This window comes from Alosa sapidissima, chromosome 3 (genome assembly GCF_018492685.1).
Source record: "Alosa sapidissima isolate fAloSap1 chromosome 3, fAloSap1.pri, whole genome shotgun sequence".
NCBI classification, from domain to species: domain Eukaryota; kingdom Metazoa; phylum Chordata; class Actinopteri; order Clupeiformes; family Clupeidae; genus Alosa; species Alosa sapidissima.
Window position 1 is genome coordinate 2,042,148 of NC_055959.1, and position 13,317 is coordinate 2,055,464.

Consider the following 13,317-nt stretch of genomic DNA (forward strand, 5'->3'; position numbering starts at 1 on the left):
TCGAGTTCTATTAGGTGGCGTACGTAAACGCGGCCGCCATATTGCATATGGGCAACACTTGCCGGCAATCAGAGACACCTGTTTGATTTCCAGTCAGTCACATGCTCCTCCATTGGCCTCCAGTGATTGTTGCCCCTACCAAGATGGCGACGCTATTTACGTACGTTGTGGAGCCCAATGCGGTATCTAGCTTTCTAATATCTATGTTAACCACCACCTGTGAAAAACACCACACAGCCAGACACACTGCAACACACAGCCTCACAGCCCTGTTCAAAACAACCCTGTTCAGCACACATTCACAGTCCAGCTCTACATTCACAGTCCAGCTCTGCATTCAGCAGACACTTTGATCTAAAGCGATTCATTTCTGTGTGCCCCCAACATCTACAGAAACGCTAAAACTTACGCAGTGGTAGAACATGCTGCCTACACAGGAGTGGAAGTGTGGAAAGTCATCATGGACAATCACATTAGCACCCAGTGGTGTGAGGGTGCTGTTTCAGTGTGGGGTAGGGTGGAGGGGAACTCATAGTTAAACGGGAGGGAGGCTTTAGGCCGCCACTCCCCTTTTGATGTGGGCGTCCCGGTAATCTCCTAAATGATTTCAAGTGGGCTCGACTCACGGGGCGACAAAAAGACATAATCCCACCATGAGCTGCTGGGATTAAACTAAGCCCTGTGTAGTGAATGTGGCGCACTGTCAATTTCCCAGTGGCGCCGCCCAACTTAGCTTTTTATTACTGTAACTTTTTAAATCAGAATCAGTTCTATTGGCTAAGTAGGTCTACATCAGAATTTAGCTCTGTTGGTGACTCTCAAGAAAGACACATCAGACAATACAGTATACTGATAACATAATATAAACAAACAATATCCAAAAAATGCAAATGTGTGTGGCTGCTCTCACTCATTTCCAACACGGGTCAGCAAGAAACATGAGACCCTCTTACTAGACGTCATAATATCCTCAGGCTAGATGTAGAACCAAGCATACGGTAGTGACAACTATTATCCTGGAGTTGTACTGAGTTTGTAATTTCAAGGCTAATCTGGGCAGAGCATATGCCAGCAGTGTTACTTCAGAATAAAGAAAGAAAGGAGGCAGCATAGGTGCTCCTCTGGTCAGACGCTGGTGAAAGGTCAAAGGTGCTTCTCTGGTCAGACGCTGCGTGGACGTCAGACAGAGAGAGAGAGAGAGAGAGAGAGAGAGAGAGAGAGAGAGAGAGAGAGAGAGAGAGAGAGAGACTGGCTCGTTCGGTTCGCAGCGGCAAGTTGCACTTGTCCACAAGATGTGGAATCCTGTCACAACATGGTACTCTAGACTTACGAACACCCAAAGTTTTGAAGACTTGGCATGTGCATGACCAAATGCTCATTACTATATTATATACAACCATAGTAGTATGATGTATTAGTTCTGCCACTTTATCTCCCTTCATCCAGCAGATCCCCTTACACTAATGAGGCCTTCATCAATTCTATGAAGAACACAATTTGCATGCTAATGTCCTCTGGAGATCCTCACCACTTAAGAGGGACGAGGGAATAGAGAGGCGCATGGCCTAACACAACCGCATGTGAAGACACAATGGCAAAGATGACCAGTGGAGAGCCACACAGGCCTCTTTGGGGCTGAGCTTGAGGAGGGAGCATTTTAATATGGGAATTAATTTCTCTCAATATTTCCTGCATCAGCCTTTATGACTCAGTCCTCTCCTGTCATGCACTTTCAGAATGGCTAAGACCAATATTTTCCTTTAATGGACAACAACCAAAGTGAATTGAGGTAGCTAGCATTTGGAATAAATAAATAAAAGACACTAAGTGGTGATTTCTGATGTGATGAAGTAGTCCAGTTCTGTTGGGAACATGATGGAGCAGGAGCGACAATCCTGCAGACAGCGCCAACCCCAAACCTGACACAAGACAAGACAAGACAAGACAAGACAAGACACATCTCTGGCTACAGGGCAGGCCCATGTCCAGCTTTAGTCATCTCCTATGCGGCCCTGCTTGGATCCCAAATCCAATCTAGTGGGTGTGTCAATGCCAGGGTGATGATTTGTGATGCAACAACGGACTCTGATCCCAACACACTTGGCCCTGAGCTGAGGCAGAACAGTCATCAATCATTCCCCACGATGGGACAACAGAGGGGTGTGTGTGTGTGTGTGTGTGTGTGTGTGTGTGTGTGTGTGTGTGTGTGTGTGTGTGTGTGTGTGTGTGGTGCGTATGTGGTGTGTGGTGTGTGCTGTGTGTGTGTGTGTGTGTGTGTGTGTGTGTGGTGCGTATGTGGTGTGTGGTGTGTGCTGTGTGTGTGTGTGTGTGTATGTGTGTGTGTGTGTGTGTGTGTGTGTGTGTGTGTGTGTGTGCGTGTGTGTGTGCTGTGTGTGTGGTGACATATTACTGAGTCTCTCATGGACTTGAGTCTGGTGTGTGGAGTGTAAATGGAAGAGTTACAATTAATCATGACCACTGCTCTGTGACTTCGAAGTGCACAGCGTTTCCCAACACCACCATGAAATCTGCAAATGGGACAGACCGTATCTTAGCCACACTGAGAGGATAAATGCAACACTAATCCAGTAATCCAATTAAGATCTCCCTGAGCATGTCAAAAACACAGCAAATCACAGTAAATGGGAAAAGGCGAGCTGCCTATATATTGGTCGCAATCATATGGGTGGAATATAACCCAAATGTAGGACAATGGGATCTGAAATGAGAGAAAATAATGAAGAAGATGAAGTAAGTATGTAAGTAAGTAAGTATAAGTATAAGTATAAGTATAAGTATATATACTCTTTTGATCCTGTGAGGGAAATTTGGTCTCTGCATTTATCCCAATCTGTGAATTAGTGAAACACACTCAGCACACAGTGAACACACAGTGAGGTGAAGCACACACTAATCCTGACACAGTGAGCTGCCTGCTACAGCGGCGCTCGGGGAGCAGTGAGGGGTTAGGTGCCTTGCTCAAGGGCACTTCAGCCGTTCCTACTGGTCGGGGTTCAAACCAGCAACCCTCCGGTTACAGTCCGAAGTGCTAACCAGTAGGCCACGGCTGAAAGAAGGAAGGGAAGAAACGAGGGGAGAGACAGAGGGATGCTCTTACTCTGGTCGACATAGTTCTTGATCTTGAGCTCCAGCTGGCGAGAGTGCAGTCCCATCCTCTCCACACTCTTCTGAAGGTCCTTCTTCTCTTGCTCCTGACTGTCTTCAAACTCAATGAACTTCTGCTCAGACAAGAACAGAGGAGAGGAGAGAAGGGACGAGGGGATATGAAAGCCTGGCCAGCCTAGTGTGAAAACCATCATAAACATGTGGTGACATACATACTACATTGATATAGAGCTGCACCAGCTATAATGAGATTGTAGCGTGGGATTGTGCTATAATGTAGTATTAGTGTGTGGTATGACCATTAAAGAGTAAACAGAGTCTGGAAACAGTATTATTCCGCATGATACATTATTACCACATTTGTACACATAAGCTATCTGGAAAATACTGTCAAGACCATACTTAGCAAGTGATGCATCCACATATCAAAATGTTCCTGTCACACCACTCTAGAAAGGAAGGAAACGTGGCAGAAACAAATGTGTCACACAACACAAAGATGTCTGGAAAATGCTTGCATTTAGATAGAAACTGTGAACGTTTTTTTGTTTGCCAGAGGAATTCTGGGACACCTCCCACCACCACTGTGCGTCCTGCACAGATGCAACATCCTGTCCAAAGTAGCCCACAATGCATTGCTTCCCGCCAATCTTCACCCGGCCTCCAGGAATGGAAAAAATGAGAAAATAAGTAGAATCTTTAATTCTTCTGAGACTGACAGGGATAGGCCACCCTAATTATGGCAATACAACGTGTGCCATTTTCAACACACAGTAGGCTTGGCTACACCTTAATAATACCACATTTGAATTAACATAAAGCGCTGCCACATAAAGTTATCAAATTAAGTAAACACTGAAGTGTCATTAAATGGACATCAATCCACTTTCCAGTTTGAGTTGCACACAAGTCAGCTCAGATTTATATTCACCAAATAGCAGGGCAGATTAGAAGACTGTCTTAGATGAAAACTATGGGTATCACTGACTATAAAATCAATACAGTGTAATGTGAGTGGATGCTTCAAATGCCACACTCTCTCAAAGCAGAGGGACAGTTTTTTTAGAAACCCCCCCGTAAAAGACTGCCTGCCTGATAAACCGACAAATACCCACAGGCACAGGAAGCACTCCTCTCTGGCCGTCACAACAAAGGATCATATGACTTGGAAGTAACGGCAGCAGCCCAGCCTAGTGTACCCCCCCTCCAGGCTGGAGAAGCCAACAGGGGATTCGAGGGAGGCAGGGCTCCTTCAGGGGACTCCTAAAGGTGCTGGGTGGGGGATGTGTGGGTTGGGAGTTTGTGAGAGGAATCATTGTTACTCTCGCTCCTAGTCAGGGTGCTGCCTGGACCAGCGAAGTGACCACTGCCAAGCACCACAGCAGCTACTTCAGTGCCCGGAGCATGAGAAAATGACAACAGAGGCTACATGTCACTGTGTGTTTGTGTTTGGGGCAAAAATAATCAAATAATGTGGGGAACCACAAACAGGTCAGAGGGGATGAAACACTGCAAGCAATAGCGACCACACTGTGAGGATGTGGTCTCACTTTTAAAGTGTCTGTAAAAGCACCTAGACTGCCAATAAGAGGCCTGAAGGCACCTTCAGTTTCAAGGTTGTGACAAACAACGGTGAACGGAAAGACTCTTAGGCTTTCATTCTCTCCTGGAATTACATGCAGCTACACTTACAAATGTGGATGCAAGGGACTATAAAAGAGCCAGTGTGGTATTTTTATTCAAGCTTTCACAACTGCAACCTATCACGTTTTCTACAGTATAAAGTCCATGATATTCAAAGACAATGTTCTCCACTTGACAGAAGAGAAAGTGCTGAGTCATTCACCAGCTCAGGACCATCTAGAATGCTGTGTCATGTTCTCAACAACAGCCGATTCACATCAATTCAACAAGAAACTAATCATGTTGTGTTTGAGGTATGGGGCATTTTTAACATGGAAACTGGTGTAGGGGCGATAAGAGTCAGCTGCTTTGGCTTTCAGCACTGTGACATGGCCATTTTCACAATACCTACAAGGACCCAGAATGGACAGAAAACAGAAATAACAGTTGGTTGTAAGGTAAATGTGAGAGCAGCCCACTATTGAAACTATATTATAATAGTGCATGCTTATGGGGACACGTTTGTTATTTCTTCATCGGAGATCAGCATAAACATAGGCCCTACTTCAAGTGAAGCTCATGCATTATTAGCATATGAAAAGACTGACAACAAAAACAAGCATGGTCTATAGGCGAGGCTACTACTACATTATTTTAATTGCACCCTGGGCAGAATAGGGCACATTAAAGTCTTCTGGATTAAAATCAGTTTGACCGTTTCACTGGCTTAGTCTGAGAGCGAGTCTACTGTACACATGCCCGCTCGTTAAATCCATCCCCCCCCAAAGAGCATGGAGTCCAGTAGCATCACTTTCACTGAGACCCGTCCTTGGGTCCTGAAACCCGTTATGAGCACACTGTGGTTCCTGGCCAACAGTTAAAAATTGGCCGGTATCACCGCTCTGGCATAAAATAGAATTCTAAGCAGGTTAACGTTAGGAATGCGATCGCTAGTGCTACTTATTCAGTGTACACACACTGAAGATCCAGGTAATGTTGGATGAAAACAATTCAGTGTTCTGCCAATGCTATTCCACAACCAAAAAAAGCGAAGCCTGAAACCCAATGCCTACTGTAACAAAATGTATTGCATAACGCTATTAGCCACAGAGGTCTTCTCTAGCTGGTGCTTTTTTGGGGAGGACAACACACGTGTAGGAGCGAGTCAGGTGCAAAACAATGATGGCTAGGTTTCAGTGATGGAGGGCATCACTGACTTCACATCAAACCCGCTCTCTCACATCAATCGCCCTATTCTCCCTGTACTCTCTCCCAAGCCCCACAGACTCACCTCCTCTGCATGCTTCCTTAGTGCTTTCTCCCGCTCGTACTGGGTGATGAGCTGTTCGTTGTCCTCCTTCAGCAGTTCGATTTCGACTTCGTGCTCCTGATTTTCTGCGAAAACAGAATCCAGATTCTCCAGCACCGCGACTACAAGCGGCATAAGTTCTTTCACAACGTCTTCGTCGTATTTCCCTATCAGCCTTTCAAATTCACGGTAGATGGAGCTGGCCAGGCCCGAGACCCTTTCCGACATCATAGCCGTTGTCCCCGGGTCGTCCTGGTACACAACTCCGTCCTCCAACTCCATTTTCTTCCCTTTCTATGGCAAATATGTCCCGTATTGTATCCCCACGCTCCTCCACCAATACGGCTGGTACTGTAAAGGCGGGCGCGACAATATTCCCTTATTTTTCTCCAAATGTCCCAGCTATAGCCGTGCTACATACAGTCCCTCCCGGGAAGTGGCTGATGGAGCCTATTACGTGGAATATTTTCTCGTAGTCTCTCCCATAGACCCACAACAGCTGAGTTGTTGTCCAGACAATCACGTGATGACGTCATATTCTCAAAGCGTAGAATGTGATTTATTTGCCTTTTTTCAGATTTTCGTGATGTTATAGCCTAATGTGTGCCACTTTTACTTAATATCGTTTGTGCTTGCATGACTGTATTTTTTTTTTTTTTTCACGAACGCCCTTCTGTCAGTTTCAGAAGTGAAAGTAATTATGGGCTTGAATTTTCTTCTAAATATAGACAACATAGGTAGGCTCATAATTTTAACTGTTTGCAAATCAAATAGAACGGCGCTGTGCACCTGTGTAGGCTACTGCTCGTAATAACTAGTGTATTAAGCCTAAAAAGACTCGGTGTGATGGCCATCGCTTAAGCTAGCTCAGGACCCCACCATAAAAGTCTAAGACTTTAATGTTTACTTCACATTAAAAGTGAAACATTGCTCTACATCCAAGTGAACTCGACAAATTTGACAGCTTTTACAGAGAATAAGATACAATGGTTTTGAATAGTGTATTGCTCAGATTTTTTTTTACACCAACATAATACAGAGCAAGATGATGATTTGTGTTATATGCTTCATTAATAAATTAACAAAAACCTCATCATAATTAGGTTACATATTTCTTTTTTCATTTCTAGGCCTCGTCGACAAGTCACGTCACATGATCTCTGTAAACTCGCGGTACTTCATTTCTAGGTCAACCATCCCCACACACTTCCTAGTTTGCGGTGGATGTGGGAAGTCCACATCTGTAAGCATCTGAAACTTCACGGAAAAAGCACATTCATGGTTAGTAGACGAATAATCGAATCACCTATCATTGGACAACGATAGATTGATTTCAAGAATGACAGCTCTGAAAGCTGGGCTCACTGTCCTTCAACAATGAGCTAGAGTGGTGTTTGCTAAGTCCAGGCTATCATGGTTTTTGAATTCGCAACTTCCTAGCCTAACGTAGAAGTCTATGATTTGACTTTTTTTCTAGTGGGCAAGTAGCCTAGACTGGGTCGTCAAACGGTGTGTGGTAGACTTGGGCAGGCGCAACTCATTTAATCATTGACAGCAGTTCAGCTTTGGGCGCATCATCTGTTCAAATGTAATTCAGTGGTAATGGACAATTGTAAAGATTAGGCATAAGCAATAAAATACAAGTAAAATCTTGACAACTGCAAATCTTTTTTTCCCCTTGCCCCAGAGTATGCTGTATGATAATGAGCCCTTTCCCCCTCAAGATGAAACGTCGGAGAGGTTGCACATCGATCCTAAGGTATGAAGTGTATGAAGTGCAAAAAAATCTATCCAGTGTCAACAGTCCCCGTTTCCTCATTCTAAATGACAAAACAACAATGATTATTGTTAGTTCTTGATGGCATCACTTCTCTCGTGAGGAGCCAGTCCATTCACTTCCACCTCTGTTCCAGTCACAACAAAAATATCCTGAATTGTGTAGAATTAATGCATATTACAGTTTTTCTCAGTCACTTTGGTGCTTTTCTCAGATCAGAATGAAAATTAGTTCAACCTCCACAACATTTAGTCATGTGTGCACATCATAGTAGCAATTTGGACTGTATGTCCCCAGGTAGTTGGCCCATACAATGAAGTGATAAACTAACCATTTTTTATGAGTGTGTAGCAAAAACCTACCCTTCAACATACATGGAATGTAGGCGGACATTGAAAAGGTAATGCGAAATATGACATAACCATGTTTATTTTAAATTGCTTTCAAAACAAAACAAAACGAAATTGAGCAATAAAACAACTTGTTCATTTCTAATGTAACATCGAAGAACAATGACAAAATACACAAGACAATGCAGGACAGGATAAGAAATTTCAAATGTAGTGTTTTCATGAAGATATATATATATATATATATATATATATATATATATATATACATATATACACACACACACACACACACACACACACACACATATATATATATATATATATATATATATATGGGTAAGGCTATTTGCACCCCTGGTTAATTTATCACTTCATTGTATGGGCCAACGACCTGGGAACATACAGTCCAAATTTGGTGAGTTTCTGATCATTACTTCCAAAGATATATGTGACAAAGCAAATAATGTACTTTTTGCAGAATCCATTTTCACAATTTCCAGTTTTGGGAAAGATTCAAATACCATCCCAAAAACTAGTTGTGCAGTAAAATATTTTTATACATCAATCCATTTCATAAACTAGACATATCAAAAATATAAAAAACATGATTGGGTGGAGGTATCTCAAAAACTAGGCCATTTGGCCCTGGACTAATGGGGTATTCTATTTGTCCATTCTATTGGCTCCATTCTATTTTGAAGACTTGGCCACACAAGTCTAATTTAAGGCTCTCACAAATAAATAGTATGGCTATATTGTATATATTGTACATTTTCTGAATCATCAGAGTGCCTTGAGTATTGAAGTTGTTGAGTTTTGTGTCCCTGGTGTTCTTTCAAGCCACAGGGATAAAAGAAAGCATACAGTTTAGGCGGAAATTGTGAGAAAATGTGTTATTTCTGGTTTAAAGAAGTCATGTGACGTCTGTGTTTGTCAGACAGATTCAGCACTGGGCTTAAATGAAAGCCTAAAAGGTCCCCTTTCCAATGATACCAAGCACCATATTACAGAATATTGACAATATCCCTACCATGAGCACAAACAAGATATACACCAGATTTTAAAAACGGAATTTATCTTAGGGGGTTAGTAACTTCATGAGCTGAAAAAAGTGATTTCGCTACCACCCCTGCACTGCTATCATGATTTTTCTAGTACTAGGGGTGTATACCTTGCCAAAAAACAATGATAGCATTTGTCCCCCCAGATGATACCGATGGCCCAAATTTGGGGCCCTGGCTCATGGACTATAATGAAAACATGACAAAGCCATTTGACTATCTTGTTCATAAACGATGGTGTCAAGACTTCTCATTTTGATGACACTGGCAGTTTCATTGACATAAATACTTGCTTTTGAGGAATGGACTATCCATTTTGAGCAAGTGACGTGCTTTTGTAGGTTATCCACTAGGTTTTACAGTTTGCACTAATTATTTTGAGAAATGCACTAACTGCTATGCAAATGTTAATAGTGATGTGAGAAAAGCACCAAAGCGACTGAGAAAAACTGTAATTTATGTGTATTTGTGTGTTTTCTGAAGAGAGTAATTTAGAGATGACATGTTCTTTTCACTTATAGATTGAAGAGTTTATGAACTCTTCAGTGGGACGATACCTGAGTGACCACCCATTCATTGCACTGACCTTACTGGTGTTTGCAGTAATGGCCACAGTTCCTGTAGGACTTTTTCTTGGCTTTGGTCTTGTAACACTTGCTGCCACTACAATGTCTATTATCTTTGTGGAGGGTAAGTCTTAATACAGATCACAGTTATGGATGTATTTAAGTAAGTAAGTATAAGTATATACTCTTTGATCCCGTGAGGGAAATTTGGTCTCTGCATTTATCCCAATCCGTGAATTAGTGAAACACACTCAGCACACAGTGAACACACAGTGAGGTGAAGCACACACTAATCCCGGCGCAGTAGAGCTGCCTGCAACAACAGCGGCGCTCGGGGAGCAGTGAGGGGTTAGGTGCCTTGCTCAAGGGCACTTCAGCCGTGTCTACTGGTCGGGGGTTCAAACCGGCAACCCTTCGGTTACGAGTCCGAAGCGCTAACCAGTAGGCCACAGCTGCCCCTTTTCAACATTGTAATCCCATTCAAGTTTAAGTCACGTAGATCTCTGAAGTTTTTTTCAACTGACTTCTCCGCAATGGTTACGCTGACCATACTCCATCTACTTAAAATGAGTAAACCCAGATGAACCTGTTAGCAAATTAGAATTTGCTCTGCAGGTCCATCTGGAAAGGATCCCATTGAAGTCCGTTTCCGAATCATCAAAAACCCAGGAATGTGTATTTTCTTTGGAATTGAGTAAACAACTGCATTTAAAACCTTAATTTACAAGTTATGTGTTTGCTGCACTTCTGAAATGTTTTGGCAAGAGTTGCTCAGAATGACTTACACTTTAAACAGCTGACATCTGTGAATATTAGTCTTTTGCTTAGGTTGATTACGAGTGTTACTAGTGTGATACAACATAAAACACATGACTTTCCCAAATTATATTGGTATCATTAGCATTACCAGAAACAGATAAGAAGAACTATTGAAACACTAAAATTATTTCACTAATCTGGCAAAGGATCATGGGAGACTAGGTAACATTCAAAACAATGGAGTTACTCTTTTAACTATTTATTTTTTTAGTCTTTTTTTGTTTGTTTGTTTTCAAGAATTTAATTATGTAAATTATCCTTTTGAGTTAGTTTGACTGTTCAGGTTCACAGTGAATTGAAGTGTGTTCAAAATGTGTGCAAACATACACAGGGGGTTAGTCTTACTAACTGCTGTCGGTCAGTTTGACTTGACCAATGTTTTGCATATGTGCAACTGTAAGGTACAGAGTTACTAGTTTACTTGTTTATCTCAAGTAGGGACATGGTGTGGATCTGACAAATATTTAGTGCAGCAAGCATCACATGGCTTCTGATGATCTTATAGAAGAAAATTGGTAACCAGAAAGGACAATGTAATTTGTGCTCTTGACCAGATTAGACAATAACATTTTTTGACATAAAAACTTCAACCCCATGTTGTTTTGTTACAGTTTTCCTGCTGGCTGTGGGAGGGGCAACATTACTATGTGTTCTGGGATGCCTTGCCATTTTTGCGGTGTTTTTCTCGTTCTTCCTAACTGCCTGCTACATTACTGTCTCCTGCATACACAAGTTGTATTACGGCAAACGGTACTTGGATTTTCAAAAAGTCTAATCATGATACAAGAAGCCCTTTTACCTTAACAGATATTGAAATTAGAGATACCATTGTACTTCATGTGTTTAACATATTCACAGGAAACTGACGTTTTAAACTTGGTGGGTTTGAACTGAAGTTCTGAATATGGTGTAAAAACATTTCTTTTACACAATTACTGGTAGTTAAAGGAACCATATGTAAGATTGTGGCCAACACTGGTACTGCAATCACTTTCAAATTACTGTAGAGCGGTGTATCCCCTCCCCCTCCCCCCTGACTTGAGGTTGCCAACCCGGATGCCGAAACACTACTGACTTCGTGATTAGTAGATAGGTGGAGGATCAGGCCAAAACACAACATGACATGACAAAACACATCATCAACATCAGTTGAGGGCTGCAACTTTACTTTTTAAATGACAATATCCTGGCCGGACTACTGTTGTCAGTGATATAAGTATTTGAAATGAACATGATTGCTTAATGTCTAGTGACCTATCAGGCTAATTTTATGATTAATTGAAATACATTTCTTACATACGGTTCCTTTAATGTTGTCATTCATGATTAAATTATATGTATTATACCTGTTTATTTATTCATTATTAAGTCACAATGTTTCATGATTTGTGATGTTTGCCCTTTTGTTTTTTAAGCCCATCTGAAAAGAGGAAGAGATTCTCAAGGCCAAAAATAGACTGAGACAAAGAACCTTCAAATAAGATGTTTATCCACAACTCTACAAACAGGCACTGTTAAATGATCTAATTTACATTTAGAACACATGTCTGTTCAAAATGACCTATGGTACAGGTAAGGTGTCAGTTTTATCTCCCTGGGGAAGTCATGGCTTTACAGTCATCTAGCTTAACCAGTTGAGCTGCTGAATAACACCTGTACTTCAGCCACTTCTCAGGCTTTTAACTGTAATCTTAAAGCAGTCAAAACTAGTGAATGTAAAAATTAATGATGATTGCGTTTTGATTATTGGATAGCATTTAAAATACTGTTTCAAGATTTTTTTTCGTGTGCACAATTCAACATTGTTGTTCTTCCCCTTTTCATGTTTCCTGTAAGGTCAACAGTTTGTGTTATTACTTTATCGTGTCAACTGCTTTTTATTGGTCATTATTTAAAGAATCTAAAATTAACTGTGGTAAAAGACAACACTATATCAACATATTAGATATATGGGCTCCCGATTATGTTATTCGCCAAAACATCTAAACTAACATACTCTATACAAGAGCATTATTCCGTGGGGATTCACTGTGCCTTTTTGAGGGTCAACATGTCAATATAGTTCAGAGGTCAGAGTGTTTTACTTCTGAAAATAGAAATGTGTATATCCTCAGTTCTTTTTGCCAAAAAAAAAAAAAAAAATGCTGTCAGGTTTAGATGTGGAAAGATCCCCGTTACCTGTGATAGATAATTTTGTTGGAGCTCTACAGAGGTCATGTGCCAGTAACATGAAGCCCCCAAATAACATGATGTTTATCAGACTATTATCAGTAATATGCAACATGATTAAGCATAAATGTTATATCTCAGCTTTATGTTTCCAATGCTGCTTTGCACTGTTAACCACTTTAGGATGGCATTATTGAGACAACATTGTCCCAGTGAAAAGCTATATGCTGCACCTTAAACGGCATTGCACTACTTGAAGCTAAGGGATGCAGATGAACACATCCTGAATGATCCTTATACAGAAAAATGTTACCATGTTACAGTATCTAAAGGCAATTGCCCTGTTTGCACTTTGCAAGGCCTTGTCGAAAGCTGTTTACTGTGTTCAGATTTACTGTTATACTACTTGTTGTGATCATGTATCATGTAACGAATACTGTATATTTTGTTACACTCTAGAATCTGAAAGAACCTTTTAATAAATTCATCTCTTTTTTTAAAACAAATGTTGAGG

General features: G+C 41.3%; 2 protein-coding genes across 10 annotated transcripts in view; one reads left to right on the forward strand and one right to left on the reverse strand.

Annotated features, from left to right (window-relative positions):
* spag9a (sperm associated antigen 9a) overlaps positions 1-6,549 on the reverse strand; it is a 32,038-nt gene extending 25,489 nt beyond the window's left edge. For all 9 annotated transcript variants that reach the window (XM_042087279.1, XM_042087277.1, XM_042087274.1 and 6 more), the window contains exons 1-2: positions 6,041-6,549; positions 3,119-3,239 (exon numbers count right to left, since the gene is read on the reverse strand). In XM_042087279.1, the coding sequence (XP_041943213.1) occupies positions 3,119-3,239; positions 6,041-6,340 (421 nt within the window). In that variant the 5' untranslated portion in view covers positions 6,341-6,549. The remainder of the gene's footprint in view (positions 1-3,118; positions 3,240-6,040) is intronic.
* A 686-nt stretch (positions 6,550-7,235) lies between these two features.
* LOC121705976 (lipid droplet assembly factor 1-like) lies at positions 7,236-13,313 on the forward strand. Its single transcript, XM_042087390.1, has 5 exons — positions 7,236-7,339; positions 7,746-7,817; positions 9,771-9,939; positions 11,246-11,384; positions 12,050-13,313. The coding sequence occupies exons 1-5, from the start codon at positions 7,283-7,285 to the stop codon at positions 12,093-12,095; spliced, it is 483 nt and encodes a 160-aa protein (XP_041943324.1). The 5' UTR covers positions 7,236-7,282; the 3' UTR covers positions 12,096-13,313.
* The last annotated feature ends 4 nt before the right edge of the window (positions 13,314-13,317 follow it).